This window comes from Orbicella faveolata, unplaced genomic scaffold, assembly GCF_042242905.1.
Source record: "Orbicella faveolata isolate gen_17 unplaced genomic scaffold, um_ofav_v1 contig_12, whole genome shotgun sequence".
Classification (NCBI taxonomy): Eukaryota; Metazoa; Cnidaria; class Anthozoa; order Scleractinia; family Merulinidae; genus Orbicella; species Orbicella faveolata.
This window is the reverse complement of record NW_028301539.1, coordinates 19,982,856-20,001,034: the sequence shown is the minus strand read 5'-3', so window position 1 is coordinate 20,001,034 and position 18,179 is coordinate 19,982,856. Positions and strand designations below refer to the sequence as shown.

Genomic DNA, 18,179 nt, shown 5'->3' with positions numbered 1-18,179 from the left:
GTTTTGGTCGATTCTTCTCTGTTTATTAGCAACTTAGACATTTATATACAACAGATTAGCTGCTATAAAGTCTATTCACTCACCTGCTGATGCAGTACAACAGTTTCTTTAAAGAACCTTTGCAATCCATACAGTTCTTTTTCTAATTTGTCTAGTTACAATGTAGAAGGTCTATATTTTCAAAAATTAAACAGTTGTCTAAAACTGTGTTTATCAACGTTTAATGAACTTCCCTTCACATTTGTATACAACTCTCTTTTATCAAAACTGAGCCTTAATCTTCTTTCAAACATAAAATTACAACTGTACACATTGAGCTTCCTGATTTGTTCTGTTTGTAGAATTCAATTGTCTAGCCACCAAGTAAGGTGTTGTCTATAGCTAACAGCATAATGTTCTGTAACCAGGTGATGGTCTCGCATGTGCCTGAAGAGAGAAAATATGATCAGTCAATCACAGATTGTCATAAGTTACAGCAAGATCGTCATCTGTCCTTTATATGCCACTAGGTGTCATGTAGGACATGAGCAGAAAGATATTGATGGTGTATTAACTCATCACAAGAGAAGATTTATTTCAAGTGTTAACTCCCTACTTTAACAAAAACTTATGAATTAAAAAAGTTTTGTTCCCACTTCCATAAGAAACATTAACAAAACCACATACACCTGTAACATGAAACTTTAAAGTCATACAAATTTCATGCACAGAGACAATTTCACAGGCGAGGCAGACACAAACTTCTCAGAGACATGATTTCATACTCAAGCAGTGTATGTTCCTTCGATTCCTCCAAGTTTGTAAGGGATTCAAAACTAATGGTAAGAATCATTAGCTGACTTGTGAATATGACACAAAACCTCAAACTGGTATGGTGTGTCAAATTGGTCAGCTTTAACAAGAGAACATGCAGACATTACCAGAGATGTAGCCAAAAAAAACTTAACAACTTTGTTAACAACCTTAGCCAGTTTTTCTTGCTTGTGCACCCTCAAAATTAGCCCAACTCTTGGGTAAAGAAAAATTAAGATCGACCTCTGGGAGGTGGATACCTGATGATGAATTACACCACATAAGATTTCTTTATTGACCAGCATATGATTTAGCACTCAGTTAGCCTAGCTAGCACTCCGATTAGCCTAACTAGCACTCCGCTTAGCCTAACTAGCACTCTGGTTAGCCTAACAAGCACTCTGGTCAGCCTAAGCATCACTACAGTTAGCCTAAGTTAGCTTAGATTGCTTGCAGTTAGCCTATATTATATTAGGGTTAGATCCGAAAGGTAAGGATATGCATCCAAAAAATTCCAGTTTCCAGTAGCTAGGTTCAGTGGTCAAGTGGAGATGTCTTTCGCACTGCAATCTATCGACCTGTGTTCAACTCCTCTTAGGGTAAAAATTTTTTTACCTTACGAAACGAGTAGAGAAGTGCGATTTCGTACCTCATGTGTGAAAGATAAAGAAGTCTCACACAAGAAAACCTCCAGGAGGTTGATATTAGATTTCATCAACCCAACTCTTGGCTCTCTAGCAAAATTTCAGCCAGTTGGTACCTGGCCCTTAACTACATCCCTTCTGTTTGACTGAGCTGTAAATTCATGGGAAGGGGGATTCCCCTGTTTAAGCTGTAAGGAGACACAGAACAAAATTAACTTACTGAGAATGGGGCCATGGGTCCTATGAAATGATTATATCTCCTGATGGCTTCTCTGATGTGTTGAGGTTGAATGCAATCACCACTACTGTATGACAGGCTTGCACCTGATCCCTGGAAAAAAAAAAAAACCAGTAGCAGCCACTCCTGTCGAGTCTGTCCAAGACTCATATCACAGGTCACATAAAACACCTTAAGTTAACACAAGACTGACAAGCTAAAATATCTGAGATGTTACACATCATAGGCTGCTAGCTATAGGTTTTTTGCCTTGAAAAAATAACAAAAAAATGTCATTTTTATTAGCAAAAACCAGCATGGTACATTCTAGTTCATTAACAATAACCATTCTAGTAATTTGGCAGGAGAGGAATTCAGAGTACTTCTCTAAAAATTGTTTAAGAAACCTTGGTTAATACGTTTAATATTGGAGAATATTCTTTGTATGGGAATTTAGTTTCCCTCAATTATTCTCCAGTCATGTACTTTTTGTAATTTCTGTGATTTATTTACTTGTACTTAAGCATGACAAAGTATTATTAAACTTAAACTTGGTGCTTATGAGATCATCTTACTCTCACAAACTGAATAACAAACCTTAAGTTTCCTTTTTTTGCTCTTTGGTTTTGATGGTAAAGATGAATTCTGTGTATTGGATGAAATCCCAGTAGTATTGGATCCACTTGGGGTAGGACTTGGCAGGAATGGGGTAGTGGGTGTGGTGGGGGTACCAGGTGGGGTGTGGTTAGGGGTGGAAGGGGTGGACGTTGCACTTCCTGGTGTGATGACTGATGATTGACTTTCTGATAGAATAGACACAGGTGGCATGGCTTGACTCAACACATCACCTTCCTCCAAATCTTTCTTCACCAGTAATGCCAAGTCCACTATCTGTAATAATTTGAAGTAGAGGTTAAAAACCATGGTTTAGTTTTGTCTAGCATTAATATTATAGAATAATAGATTAATGTTGCTTCAGCATGAAATGGTATTAACCCTCTGAGATATAAAAATTTATACTTGATGGAAGTACAATGGAACCTCTTTAATATGGACATCAAAGGGTCAGAACCAAGTGTCTGTATTATGGAGATGTCCTTATAATCGAGGTGTCCATAACAAGAGGTTTGACTGTATAAGAAACAAACACAGATTCTTTCCCCACCTGTCCAACTGTCTCATAAGCAAGGTAGCTGAAGACATCCATCACAGGTGTGTTTGGTTTCATGTCAATAAGCGACGCACAATCTAGCCATTCTTTGAACTTTCCAGCTTTCTTATCTACAAGATAACAGAAAGAATCACATAGTTTGAATTAGCTACATGTATCATTTCCAGACAGTTGGGCAACATGAGTGTTGACTAATTTACACCTGTAAGCTCATACCAAGAAGAGAAGCTGAGTAAGCTAAAGGAGCCAACACTCCTAGAGCTTATCTTAGTTTCTGTAATATGATGCACCTAGAATTATCGCTAGCCCGACCTAGATGGGAAGCTAGTCCATCCAGGCTAGTCCTCAGCATTTTTCCAGGTCTCCTTACAGATTGCTAATACCCATACACCTAGGTGGAGAAAGGCACTGGGAGAGTTAAGTGCCTTGCCTTTAGACATATCAAATCAACCCCAACCATCACTTAATCCCAGGCTGCTTATAGATAAGTCCATCGCAACAACCATTAAGGCCACAGTGTCTCTCATGGAAAAGGAAACACAATCATAATGTTTCCGAGTTTGAGTTTTCAAGAATTCCAGTGGTCTAAGTAGTTGAGATAATCCAATATGATGGATCTGAGGTGAGGGACTTCTGTTCATTGCTTTGCAACAGTCTGACCTACATCTCTGTTCCTAAGTAGTTTAAAGTGCAAATACATCAACCAAGGCCATTGCTTTGCAACCCTGGAACATTATCTGTAATCTTGCCCATCATGACAAGTTTTGTAGTCTAAGTATGTTTCTTTAAACAGTTTCTGCCTGCCACTTATTTTACTTTACTGGACACCACTTATAATATTGAAATGCCCTTCACCTGGTTCCTCTCCTGTAACTGCCCTTGCCACTGCTGTTAATTTTATCTGAATGATTTTGGGTTGCGCTTCGCATGGGATACTTTTCCCGTTCACGCAATCCCTTTTGGTCTTCTAATTTCTACTATTGATTTGCTATATATGTATATATTTAACTTATGAGACCAGTAGAGTTGATAGACAGTCTGATCTACATCTCTGTTCCTAGGTAGTTTACAATGCAACTACTTCCAACCATGCAAGTTCTATACCATTTGAGTGTGTAAACAAATAGAAATGGTCACAAATTTAATGTTTCTGTGGTGTTAAGCTTGCTTAAATCAATAATTTAGAGGAAATCTATTGTTAATATCCGAGGTTTTCATTCATTTAACTTACACAGAATTGTTTCAGATGGCCTTGGTTGGAGTAGTCGCATTGCAACACATTTTACTCACTGAAGTTGACCTGTCGACACTCGGTAAATTCCAGGTACTGTTGAGGATCAAGAGTTCGTGAGAAACGGTCTGCTCTCTGAAAGTAGGAAAAATAATATTTCTATTAATATCATCTTATAGCAATTTGCACACCTTATATATAGAAATAAATTATGGACCTGTCCTATTTAAAATGAGATGAACTAAGAAGGAATAAAACACCTCAGATGAATCATAAAAAAAGTAAATTCTGCATCAGGTCAGTGGTGCATACAGCTAGAGCTTTCCCGATTTCTGTTCCATAAAGTGACTAGGAGTATTTCTACTCCCCCCTGGACAGTATGCTTGTCCATCACAGGGTAATCCCCCAGCATCAGACTAATGCCAGTATCCATTTATGCTTTAAACAACTGGATGGACAGAGGTACTGAGAATAAAATGTCTTGCCCAAGAATGCAATACAATGACCCTGGCCAGGCCTTGAATCTGGACTGCTTGATCCAGAGTTCGGCATGTTAACCAGCCATAATGCTGGATCTTCACCATCAACCAGGGGGAAGTAGAAATACTCCTAGTCACTCTAAGTAACAAATAAAGTATACTGAATAAACATCACAAAAAAACAGTGCATGTTAAGTGACACTTGAAAGTGTGAGCTACTATATAATACCTCATTTACAACCCTGGTGATGATGGTTTGCCCTGGGAGGAGGGGTACTCCCAGAAAAGATGGGTGGGGTGTGCAGCCCACTTCCCAAAACCCTTACCCTATTTGTGACCAAAATCTGCGTTTTTTGCTACCCCAGTTATGACCTGGCCAAAAATTCGATACCCTATTTATGACCATTATGGCTAGCACAGTTGCCCTAAACATAAGTTATGATGGGCTTTTGTTGACCGTCTTATTGATAATGATGAAAAAGTAGCTTCTTCCAAGAAACATACCCAATCCAAGACTAGAGTGCTAAAACCATACCCTATTTAAGACCAAAACAGCCAAAATCGATACCCTATTTATGACCAAAACAGCAGAAAACCCTTACCCTTCCCTATAAGGGAGTACCTGCCCCCCCCCCCCCCCACTCCCCGGGTGGTTTGCACGATTAAACCTTAGAAAATAATGTCTTTCCTACCTCATTTCGTTCTTGCTTCACTTCATCAATATCATCGTCATCAAACAAAGCCACAAGATCGCCTGTAAAGAAATAAAATAATCATCAAACAATAGACGCCTGTCAGTGTTCTTAAATTTATCAGGTCAGAGGAGAGATTCAGCCTGACAATGCTAACCAGGGAAATAATTATTGGTCGGAATAGTTTGGTTATTTTGACTTTTAAACTGACAAAACAGACACCTTTGATAAAAGGGTACATGCAAGTATTCAACACTATCCCATTTTGTATCCTGATGATACCGGGCAGAGAAATCAGTGTTCACCTACTTCCCCAGGAAAGTAACAATCTTTTGGGTGAGAAGAGATTACTCATTATTTGTTAAAAATTATGAATTGATAGGCGACTCACCCAAATGATGAGCACTGTCAAAATTACTTTTCCATCCCTGCCAGGTCAATACTTTCTCCTATATCGTTTTTGAACTGCACATGGCCCTTGATAAGGATTTAAGCTGTTACATGTATGTTTCTTTTGTTTTTGAATGGCACAGTTTAATTTCCAGTGAATTTAAAACCAAACAGTACCAAAATGTAAATTGTGTAGCTGTACGATGATTTTAGGGAATGCCATTAAGTTTTGAGTCACCTGTTGCCTCAATTTTCAAAACCTTAACAAACTTGTTAAATTGTGGGTGAATTGCATCAACGACAGGCAAGTTCGCACTTAACAACAAGGGCCGATCAAGCATACTCAGCCATAACAGGCATTATGGGTTATGGCCCTTAATGAAAGCTCTGGAATCTTGCTCACAACAATATTGAGATCAGCAGTGGCCACTGTTAACAGAATCAAAAGATGTGACCTAGAGTTGAATTTGTATCATATAATTAACCAAAATAATATTAGTTTTACATTAATCAGATATTTCTACATGCTAAGATGACACACTCTCCTGTTTGGAAAAATGTGATTTAACTTTAGTTATTAACCCACCTGTCTGATCTATTGTGCTGACAAAGTCATAGGAAATCTTTCGTCTCTTGTTACCTTTAACATCACTCACTACAACAAAAAAGAGTCAAGAGATGTTTCTTTAAACCAGACTTTTAGCCACGATTTTTAAACTTGGCATCCAAAATTTGCTCTCAGTTTATAAAGCAACAAATCAAATAACTTATTAAATAAAATAATTTTCTCTTAAAGATTGCCATCCACAGGACACCTACTGTAGATGCCCATCTCACTAAAAGCCTACAGAAAACACGCCAATCTTGCAATGTATAATCCTTTCAAATTAAATTTTTGTTGAAGAGGTCACATCAGTTTGCTTGAAATTTCAACAAAAGTTCACAAGAACAAAGAACGCAATTTAACAAATTTCACTGTCATTACTTTTGCACAGTACTATTAACTGAGTTAAAATCTCAGGCATTCAAAAAAGTTGCAAATGACGAGCAATATTATTATCTACATGTAGTTTACATATTAAACACCTTTTTCAAGGTTAACTCAAATTGATACTACACGGTAAATAAAGTATTTACCAGTAGCTTCTAAGACTTCATCATCTTCTTGTGAGGTTTGTTTCTGGGTTTTATTCTTGATTTCCTTGAAGTTGAGATATTTGATCAGCCTCTTGAGTTTTTCCTGTAAAAGATAAGTTGTCAAGCCCTAGTTTAGCAGGTGGTCTTGATCCTAGATTGTGGTCACTTGTTTTATTCAAGTGTTACAAACACAGGGCAGAACACACCATGACAATGTAAAAATTTCTTTAAATCCTGAGTTTACGATATGAAATTTATTGGTGCAATGAATACTGCATGAGTGGAAGCAAATCAATGAAATGCTACCATATTATTTACACATGTGTGACATCATATTTGATATCAATTTTGACCCTTAAACTGTTGGTGTATGATTGAAACTTCTTGGGATCTTCCTCAGACGTCTTTGGTTATCTTCAGAAATCTTCGGTTATCTTTGAAAATTTTCAGTAAATGGTCTGAAACATTTGTGTGGCCTTCAGACAAATTTTGGAAATTCTTCAGAAATCTTTGCAAAATGGTGGGAAATCTTCACAAAATCATCAGAAACCTTGTTATTAATACAGACATGTTTATGTACTGTGGGGATTTTACAAAATAAAGAGAAACACTTGGAGATACAAAATTTCTCTTCTCATGTTGAAAAATATTTCACTAGTGAGCCACCCACCCATGAACTATTTTTTAACATGAAAAGGGGAATTTTGTATCTCCATGCAGCCATGTAATCTCCTCTGTGTGTAGCTGCAATTGAGTATCAGTTTTACAAACATCACAATGATTACTATTAGACCTACTTTGTCTTTCCTCATTAAAAAGATGATATCCTCGACACTCATGAACCTTCCACCTCTCATATTTGTTATGTCTGCAGCTCGTACAACCTGTCAATGTTAACAAAGCTTTGAAATTATTAAAAATAACCCAATTTGGACCCCTGGGACGTCTCTTGAATAAATATGTGAAACTCATGTTGTGGGATTTTTCAAAACTTCTGACTATGTTTCAAAGATTTCCATTGTTTGAAATAAAAAAAAGCACAACCACATTCCGAGGTTTTTCTATTTAGAAATGGAAAATTTGGGACAACTTGGCTCGATTTATATAAAATATCCTTTCCTTTAATTATTTATTTATTTATAAGTATTTTTCTATTTTTATCCTTGCCTTGAGTATTATTTTTAAGTAGGCGTGTTTAAAACACAAAATAGGGAAATGATGAAATGGTACTATGGTTTGTCTAAATAGTGCTCCAGTTAGTTTAAATAGCACTCAGGTTAGCCTAAACTATATCACTGACTTGACAGTGGTTAACTCTCAATAATTGTAAGGGTATCGTACATTGACTCTTACCTGTAGTCTATTCCGTCATTTCAACATTTCATGTTTAAACACACCCTCTTTAATTTCTATTTTAATTATGATCTTGTGAACACATTTGACAAATACAGTCGCCTCCGATAACTCGAATCTTCAAGGGAAATTGAAATATGTTTGAGTTATCCATGAGATCGAGTTATCAGGAGCTGAGAACAAATGACCAGGAGAAAACAGTGTTAAAAAATTTTCCATTCATGCAGTGTATATTTTAATCAAATTTAATTACAGAATAGAGGAGCCAAGAGAAAATAAAACAATACATCTCTAAATTACTGTATAAATCGGAACATAATGTAATGTGAAAGATATAACAAAAGAAAGTGGCAAGGAGAAGTCCAGAAACTGTGAACTGTAGAGATTTTTTAAAGAGAACAATGTTGGGCTACCGGAACAAAGCTCACACAATTTACATTTTCAAGTTCATGCGATTTCCTTTTTCTATTCATGCAGTGTACATTTTAATCAAATTTAATTATATAGTTTAGGGAAGCCGAGTGAAAATGGAACAATACATTTCTTAATTTCGTATAAACTGAACTGACAGGTTCAGGGTTCGTACTCTTTTTTAGCTCTTCAAATTCCATGACTTTCGATGACTTTTTCCATGACCTTTTCAAGTTTTAAAAGACCTTAGGTTAAGCTATCAGTTTCAAATATTCAAAAACTTTCCTTGTTTTAGAGTATTATTTGACCTCAAACAGTTCAGCAGACACAAACTCAGACGTCCACCAAAATGCATGCCTTTTGCGCTGTTTAATCACTCCTCTCTATCTTACATTTTCCTTGCCTTGTCATCTGCAGTAACTAAGCTATCAAACAAAACTTTAATTTTCCACCACTTTCAAGGACCAACAATCAAATTCCATAACTTTCCAGGCCTAGAAAATGAAATTCTTAAACTCCATGACTTTCCAGGTTTTCCATGCATGGCCTGTATGAACCCTGACGTTTTGTGTAATGTAAAAGAAAGGAAAAAGTTCACCCAACTGCTTCAAAATGAAATTTTAATGTTTTGGACTACAGTACGCTGTTTGTTCTGACTTGTCACATATTGACAGACATGGTTCAAGTTATCAAGAGTAAAATTATAGAGAAAATGACCTGAAGGGAAACGAAAATTGCTTTGGGTTAGCTGGAGTTTCAAGTTATCAAGGGTTCGGGTTACCAAGGATAAAATTACAGTCAATGTATGACAAACATCCAGGGGAAATCGATTTTGGTTTGAGTAAGCGTGAGGTTCGAGTTAACAAGGGTTCGAGTTATCAGGAGTCGACAGCAGCTATGATAAACTTCTTTGTCTGAGAGATTGGGGACAGGCATAGCCCCAGAGGGAGTACTCAAGTATACCAGTGATAGCCAATGTAAGGTGCAAATGAGGGCAAATTGTCAGAGCCTCATAAAAGTCCAAATGGCCAGAACATGACCCAAGAAAATTCCTTTTTCCTTCTCATAAAAAAAAACAATAGAAAAAAATTACAGAACAGCATCATGAGAGTACCAGACAATTCTTCATGCACTTTACTTTATATACTTCTCATTCATCTGTCGAAACCTTTGGGCACTTCCCCATCACTTTTATGTATGAGTATCCCCCCTGTGAGGACAGCAGTTATATGCAGTAAACTATGTTTCCTGCCTCCAATGCTTTCCACCTACCCCTTTGTTCCCTTACTGTTTCCCTTTTCAAAGATTTAATGGACAAACACAAAGCAAAAAGTTGCCTGGATAAAAACAAATACCATGCTAGCCATCTGTGAGTGGACAATTTCTTCAATCAGGGAGGCTGAATCTGTTGATGGTTTTCTTGAGTCACCAAAGGCATACCTAGCAAAATCACACATTGGTTCATTCAATTTGTGAATAGAATACAATCTTAAATGCATAAAAAATCACTTTCAGTTAAATCAGGAAGCAATTAATAATATAACAACGAATGTTTAAAAGAGTCTGATATTATAACATCTCATCTACTTCCCCTTATAGATGTTGCAACAATTCCCTAAGGTAAATATCAATACCCATTTGAAAAGATTAGAGACTTTTGCTACATTGTACATAGCAAATTCAAATAACATATACTAAATAAATTATCCTTTTCCTCCAGCTCCACCTAAGCAATACCTGCTGCACAAAGATACATGTATATATCACCACTACTAGTCATTCCATCGTCTGTAAAGGTAACATCCCTCCTTTTCCCCAGAGACTTAATCTTTATTATTGCCATTAGTTCATGAAAGTACCACTGACTGAGATTTTTTTCTTCTTTTTTTCACCACTCAGGGTCAAGGCAGTCCATTAAGGAGTGCCACTGGAGTACCCCCTTGACGTTTTCACTAAATGCAGCTTCAAGTACTTTGAAGGATCATGAGCCACTTACTGAATGTCATATTGATCCATACCCAAATTTTCCTGTAATGCTGTAAAGGTGCACAGTACTTCATCCACAATTTCAAACAGCATGGATTAAAACAAGTCCAATAACAGGGGTTTCATTAAGGGTCAGGTACCAGTTGTGAGGATGATTTTGCCCACCTGGTTTGGCCATCTAGAGGAAAGCTTTTCTTATAAAGAAGTTCAGTTCAAAAGGTTTAGCCAGCCTGTAAAAAGCAGTTGCCCTCAGACTAAAAACATTAATTTATGAAACCCCTGCAATGATGTCCCACTAGCACAAATTTAGAAACGAAATTAAGCTGCAAAACGCTCAGCTAAGAAAAAACAATATTCAAAGAACAAAAGCAACAAAAAAAAGCTAACCTAAAAATACCTGTGGTATTTGGTTCATTTGATTTCAGTATGATATTCACAAACTTGTCAATCAATATCCAGTCATGAAGAGAGCCGTCAATACCACATAAGTATCTCAAAAGCACGAATATGTTTGGTATTGAAAAGAATTGTACAAAGTTCTAAAAGGAATCCATCATCTTAAAAGCTCGATGTCAAAGATTTTAAGACTCATTGACCCAAGTAAATATTTTCCATTTTCAACAATACTTTAATCCATTTGTCTTAGTATTAAACCTCCTTCGTGCGTAGGAGCACGTCTGAGTTGCTTTCAGTTAACCTTATTTCACAGCAAATAGGCATACATGGGCACAACATAGTGTATTTAACTCACAGTTTTGCTTAGTCGCAAATTTCTTACAGGAGCCATTCTTTCAAAAGACATTTGTTACAAATGTTGTGCCAGTGGTAAAATGGTAAACAGTGTAACAATCCAGGGGATCAAAACAGTCAGATGACTCACTGGTGCCAATACCAGAACTCCATTTTCTGCAGCACTAAGTAGCTGTAGGAGTACTGTTTCTCCCCCTGGCTCGGGTTGGCCAAAAGATGGAGAATGCTATCCACTAGACAAATCACTATTCAGCAGATAATGTGGTTTGTTTTGTTAACACTTATCCACTGGATAACGATTTATCGGGTGGAACTAGGAGGTAACCTTAGATATGGACCTGGATCCCATCCAAGTGCTGGTTGTTCGAAGGCTGGATAACACTATCCACTGGATAGCGATTTATCCACTGGATAGTGTTATCCAGCCTTCAAACAACCATCACCTGGATGGAATACAGGTCCATATCTAAGGTTACCTCCTACATTTTCTTAGGTTTTCCAACCAACCTGAAATCCATTATACTAAAGACCCCGGTCGTAAGTAGTTAAGCCACTGTGACTAACAATAATTCAAAACTAAGTATGGTGAATGGTCCTTCAAAAATGATAGGTCTTACAAAATGTTTGTGGAATTTTATGGGTCTCACAGTCTCATTTTATAAGCAGTTATGTGCATCTTGTGGTCTCGATTTTTTAGCAAAGCTGTCTTGGAGTCTCCATTTTTGCAAGGTCAAGAAAGTCTACAAGTCCTGATTTGTTTGTGTGTTTTTGTAAGTGACGTCTGAACGTCTTAGAGGCTGGATGTCATGCACTCGCATTTAAACAATAACAATAATAATAATAATAATAATAATAATAATGACTTTGTTATCATGTCAATTACATCTAGCAGTGGAGAATCCCCACTGCTAATAGGGGACACCTAACTAGAACTATCTAAAAATAATATACAGGAAAGTCCCATAAGAGAATTTAAAATTATGAGTTACAAAGATGGCAGCCACTACATCCATCTAGGATGTTGCCTAGATCTCGCCTCCGTACGTGGGTCTTAAACTGCTTGAGAATTATTACACTATGAAGTCTCTGGCTCAGGATTAAAAAAGTCAAGATGTCTTGGGCTCCCAAAGAAAAACACTAGTCTAGTCTTGCCCTCTCGCAAAGTCTCAAATTAACCATTCCCCAACCCTAAGATTATTAAAACTCAATAAGGACTCTTTTAATAACCTTGAGTGCTCTTCACTGCCATTGGAATGTTTTAACAGGACTTTTAATCAACATTAGTCAAAATTGAAAGTGAAGAACAAAATATATTTAACAGAATATACTACCAAGAAGTTACAAATACTGAAATTTGTGTTAATCCTAGATTAGCCTAGACTTCAGCTTTGAACAACTGAGTCCTGGGTACAGAGAGACTTTAAGGGAAGTTTCTTGCCCAAGAATAAAACCTATTGATGATGCCGGTCATACCGGACTCATGATCCAGTACCAAATTCATTAACATTATGCACCACACCTCCTGCATTAAACCAAAGACATAGTTAAGAACAAAACTAAGCTGGCTCATTAGCAAGCTCAGCTGGCTTTTCTCGCCTGCACACCTTAAAAATTATGGACGCAAAATTTCAGCTGGTGATTAGATCTTTTCAGCTGATTAAATTAGCCTGCAGCAGGCTCTTCGTATTAGTACTCCTTCAACAATTTAAAAGCATTTTTAAACCCATTAGTGAGGTAAGTATATATTAATCCCAGAATAAATAAGAAGCTCTGGAGCTTAGAACTGAGCTTGAAAGATTCAATTCAATGATAAACTTGAACACTTGAGCAAAAACACTTGAGTGTTCTTCAGGCTAACCCAAGAGCAATTCAGGCTCAGCCCCTTGTTTCTCACCCCTCAACCCTAATAACTATTAAGACCTGCCTGTAAATAGTAATTGGAAATTCAAACAAGCTTCAAATCAAGTTTTGGACCGCTATTTTCCTCAAAAAAAATTTCTGTCAGTCTCAGGAGTCACGTGTCATAAAACCAGTTGCATGTCTACAGCCAGAAGTATCAGATGGACATAATGTCTTCAATTTCAGATAGATCTCAGCTTAGTTTTTACTGCAAGTATTTATCATAATTTCCTATTTCAGTGAATCAATTCCAAAACACACACAGAGTAAGAACAGCATTACCATCTCAGCTAACGAAACTTAGAACTAAGGAAGTGATTGTTAATCCGGAGTGGGCGGTGGGAGGAACTGCCCAAAGTTTTTGGAGATGGTGTGTGGCCCAAACCTTGACACCTGTACCCTGTTTTCAGACCAAAATCTATATTTCCATACCCTATCTCAAAACTGTGAGAAAAAATTATCAATTGATATCCCAATTCAGACCTCAAAAATGAGTACACAGCTTTAATATAAATAAATTATGATCGCAAATGATGTCCATTTGTGTAGGCATTTGAGAAGGGCTACAGATTTACCGATATTTAGTCTAATACATGTAGTTCCTTAAAAAATCAAACTGGTCAAAATCTGTACCCTTTACCTGACCAAAACCCCTCAAGAACAAACCCTATATTGCCTATTTAGGGGAGTACCTCAAGTAATGTTATCAGCTCACTAATCAACTATTTTCCTCAGTTTCAAAAATTATCTGCCATTGATATCACCAGAATAACATTACACATTTCATACACGTTTTAAAATGCTTGTACAGTGTATCACACAGCAGAAACATTCTTTCCCACTGAAAACAGTCAAATGAGGCCTTTGTGAAATTACAACTAAAGAAGCTTAAAATAAGTTCTTAAGTTTAAGCATAATATCTTGCATCACTTGGTTATTGGCCACACCTCAAGTCCACAACAACAATTACAACAAAATTTCCCTCATTAGTGGAACTAGGTCAGATCCAGGGGTTGACAAGGGTAACAAAACAAACTTATGACTAGTAATTAGTGCAACCTGAGCAAAATGGGTGTGCTAATTATTTTCTAACTAGATACAGAGAGTAGTAATTGCCAGTGACTTCTTTTAAAAATCAAAAAGCTGATAAGGTCAGCTGATAGTTCATTCTTAAATACCTCCTCATTAAACAACATTCCTTCCACATATACCGGTGACAAAGCTTGTTAAAAGTGTTTATGAATACTTTAATACCGGTTTAAAAATTTAAAAGCATTTTTCAATTTATTAGTTGAGTAAGCAGATAATAATGCCAAAATAAACAAGGGTTATATAATATATTCAATTGAATTTATCTGTCTGGTAAGCAGGGTGTGTAATACATAATGGCAGAGTTATTTATACATAATTCCATGTTATAATTAAAGTAATCAACATGGAGGGTATTAATTACTAATGCAACTCCAAAAGAGCCTGTATTATACAAAAATTTGAGCACATGGTGCTTTCTAGACTTTTAAATTAAAACACCCACAAGAATGTACAACAGGATTCATGACAAGTAAGGAAATTTGGCACAAGGTAAATTGATCAAAAGTGTAAACAAAATATTTGATGTAATAAATCGGAAATAAACTTAGAGCCTGAAGAAAAACTGCTAGGCTAAAACTAGCCTTTAAGCTTGACCCCTGGGGATTTTAATATAAGCTTCATAAGTCACATGTTTTAAAGTTTTCAATCTCCTCTCTCAGATTATTAGATCAAAACTTAAGTTTTAACTCCCACTTGAACAAAACATTTCTTTAGGTAGAAGTCCACCCTGCCTCCTCTCCCCTCCCCCCTCCCCCCAACCCTTGCAATCCCTGCCATCTGGAACTCAAATTAATTTCATTTCCAGGGATGTACTTTTCAGTCATTTACCGGTACTAATAGCTATCTCAAACCCTTACCATCATGACCTTGAGAGTTCATAGTGGGGTTCAACTGATACTGTAAAATGATCTTTTAGATAGATCTAGCATGAATTTACCAAAATAATCTTTACAAGAAAGTAATTTGATGACAACAGAACACAAAAGAATAACTACACCTCTAATCGCATTTTTAGGGGTTCAAATAAAGCTTTTGCCACACTCAAGGGGTTAAATTCCTATTCTCCCACAAGGATTTTCCCAAGGGATATGCTTTCACATGGGAGAATTTTTCCCAAAATTTTTTCATGTACTGTTTAAATTGGAGATGTCCCTCCCCCCCCCCCCCCCCCCCGCTAAGTCAGGAATGGAAAGGAATTGTTAATTCCTAATGAAGCAGATATACTGGAAGTCAAAACATGTGGCCAAAAATATTTGAAGCAAATTGGCATAATTCAACCACCCTTCCCCTGACACAAGTTGTGGAATTTGTCTCCAATTTTTAACTCTGCCACACCTATGAGCCCATAGAAAATAAACTGTTTTTAATGGAATGATACTGTTGAGCTCTGAGCATAAGATTAACCAGTCACAACATGCACAATAATAACCTTAAAAAAATGAAAGATAATGTTGATTTTAGCCGCAGAGCTGCATAGTAAATTGAGATTATGTTGTGTCGCCCGGCATAACAGTCCAACCATTAAATCATACTCTAAACTATTATCCCTAACCAATATAGGGTCTAAAAATACACAAATTTAACTTGAAAACGTCCTACAAACATCAAGCAAGGTCAACCGGGCTATTTAGGTAACAGTCTAATTGTTTAACAATGACCTCACCGCAAATTTGCTTTTGCTCATCCGCAAACACTGTATTTAAGAGCGCTAAAAATATACCGAGACTAAAATTACTCGATAATAGAGTTTAATTTACATGCTTTTGCGATTATGCACGATTTGTCAACAAATAGTTTGGTCCTCTATCCAACCGTGTAATGATCACGAAGAAGCCAGTTGCTCGCTTCAAGAGCGATAAAGCGATAACATATGAATTCGGAAACCCAACAATGGTTCGCATCTTGAGACTCCTTGTCCATCGTTCAATTCGTTCTACTCCACGTGGCTCTAATTGCTTCCACCGACTCAGCGTTTAGTAGACCGTTCTCACGCAATTGAGTTGTCACACAAAAATGTGCTTCGGCTGATAACCCCTATTCTCGACAAAACCGCGATAGCATTATTGTGGTGTTAATCACACTTGTCACAAACGCTTTGCGGCTCCCTCGTGGGAAAATATTTTGTCAATTGTATAACCCTCTCGAGTCCACTCACACTTCCTGGCCTCGGGGCAACTCATTATACAAGAGCTGTCAAAACGCGTCGCGGAGTATCATCAAAGCAAAGACCCATTATTCTACAGCACAATTGCCCTCAGGAAATCGCGACAAAACCGCCGTGTAATGAGCGAGAATCAAACAATTCGGCACTTTTCGGCAAGCCTTTCTGCACACGATTCAAAAACGTGCGACAAACGAACCGCAACGCAAGCACAGCGCAGAGACCGCTTGAGACGGAGGTGGTTACATTTTATCAACCTCTTAATACGAACGTAAACACCTCCAAAACTCCGACCCCCAACGTTGATGTGTTTGTAAACCGAGAGTATTGTTACCGACGTGTGGTTGTATAGATAGCTCATTATGGAATCCAAGGCGGTTAAAACTTCAACAAAAACACGTTTTCTGGGCAATTATCTTTGACCGCGAAGCATTGTCGCTCGCACAGACTGGGCAAACTTGAGCCGTGAATTCTTTCGTGTTAGCGCAAACAAGATTAAAAACACCAATCTGGTTTTCTGTTTACTTACATCATATTTAGAATTTCACCCTGAAACCATGGCTTTGGAAGTCTGGAACTCGGGGTCACAGGACTTTGAATAATAGCAGGAGTCGGTGGACGACTTGGGGGCTGCGAACCGGAAATCAATCAGTTAGTTCTTTGAATAACCATTGCATTCATCGAGTTCAAAATTCAATTAATCTTTACGATGCGTTATAAGGTCACATAATTTGTTTTCGATGTCACGAAATGTTTAGAAATCTGACCACCAACAAGAAAACAACCATATTCACTTAGAATGTGAAATCACTTCCAAAATGGCGGCTTTCAAAAACACGATTTCACTGTCTTTCTTATTAAAATGGTTGCGATAACTTACTGTGTTGTCGCTAGTGTTGGTTGAGTTGTTACTCTCCTTTCCCTTTTCGCTTTTCTTGCTTTTAGTTTTAGATTTAGTCATATTGTGTTCGAAGTTATCGACGAAAATAGCACTGACAGTCCATAGGAATACACTCAAACCGGAAATGGCTTATTTTCCCACAATGCCTCGACGAAAAGCGCGCGAAACTTGACAGCGAATCAACAAACGGGCGGCGCGGCATGTAAATTTCACTGCTGACACAAGCATCGACATGTCGCTTACAAAAATATAACTCGATCGATGATGACAAAATCTCTCGGATTTCGACCGGAATCAATCCTTCCTCAGATAAACATCGAGTACCCTAGACAATTAGGAAATTTTGGGCTTACATGACTGGAAACTTCCTACTCTGAATGACGCACTGCAATAAGTATTCTCAAGATTTGCTTTTTTATTTTTCGATATTAGTCATCGCCTGGTCTTTCCGTCGAGTGGGAGCAATTTTTTTTTAATTTCTGCCTAAGGGAAGCGTGCGATTACGTATAAACGATTCACTGACATTGAGTAATTTTACACACCTAAGCATGAGTGAACTTTCACTGACCGTTCGTTTGCGATCGTTTGTTGTTACAATATAAAGACGACTATTTCCCCATTTGTAGTTCCCACGTGTTTCAACGAGTCCGCTAATTGGCGAAATTCGCCGCAGTTGAGATCTTCAATGTCATCAAACAATGATTCTCGTGAAGGCACTAAACCACAGGAACGCTCGAGAAAGTCCAAAGAGAATACATCGGAATGCGGAGTACGTGAGCTCATTGGACAAATGCCAGCAGTGGGCGGGTGACAAGGTTAAGTTGCCATTCGCTATTGGCTAATAACTTGTACATCATATAGAACGCAAAACAA

The 18,179-nt window shown here is 37.4% G+C and overlaps 1 protein-coding gene across 3 annotated transcripts; it reads right to left on the bottom strand.

Annotated features, from left to right (window-relative positions):
• Position 1: 1 nt before the first annotated feature.
• Positions 2-18,040, bottom strand: LOC110069334 (transcription initiation protein SPT3 homolog). 3 transcript variants are annotated; one of them, XM_020776848.2, is made up of 12 exons: positions 17,849-18,040; positions 16,935-17,035; positions 9,873-9,957; positions 7,551-7,637; positions 6,754-6,856; positions 6,203-6,271; positions 5,227-5,288; positions 4,115-4,190; positions 2,819-2,934; positions 2,251-2,544; positions 1,657-1,767; positions 2-426 (listed from the first exon to the last, which is right to left on the bottom strand). In XM_020776848.2, exons 2-12 carry the CDS (start codon positions 16,937-16,939, stop codon positions 382-384), a joined length of 1,053 nt encoding a protein of 350 aa, XP_020632507.2. In that variant the 5' UTR covers positions 16,940-17,035; positions 17,849-18,040; the 3' UTR covers positions 2-381. The 3 variants fall into 3 exon arrangements, with proteins under 3 accessions (XP_020632507.2, XP_020632508.2, XP_020632505.2); XM_020776849.2 differs by having other exon boundaries at positions 17,875-18,040; XM_020776846.2 differs by lacking the exon at positions 17,849-18,040 and adding an exon at positions 17,286-17,835.
• Positions 18,041-18,179: the final 139 nt, after the last annotated feature.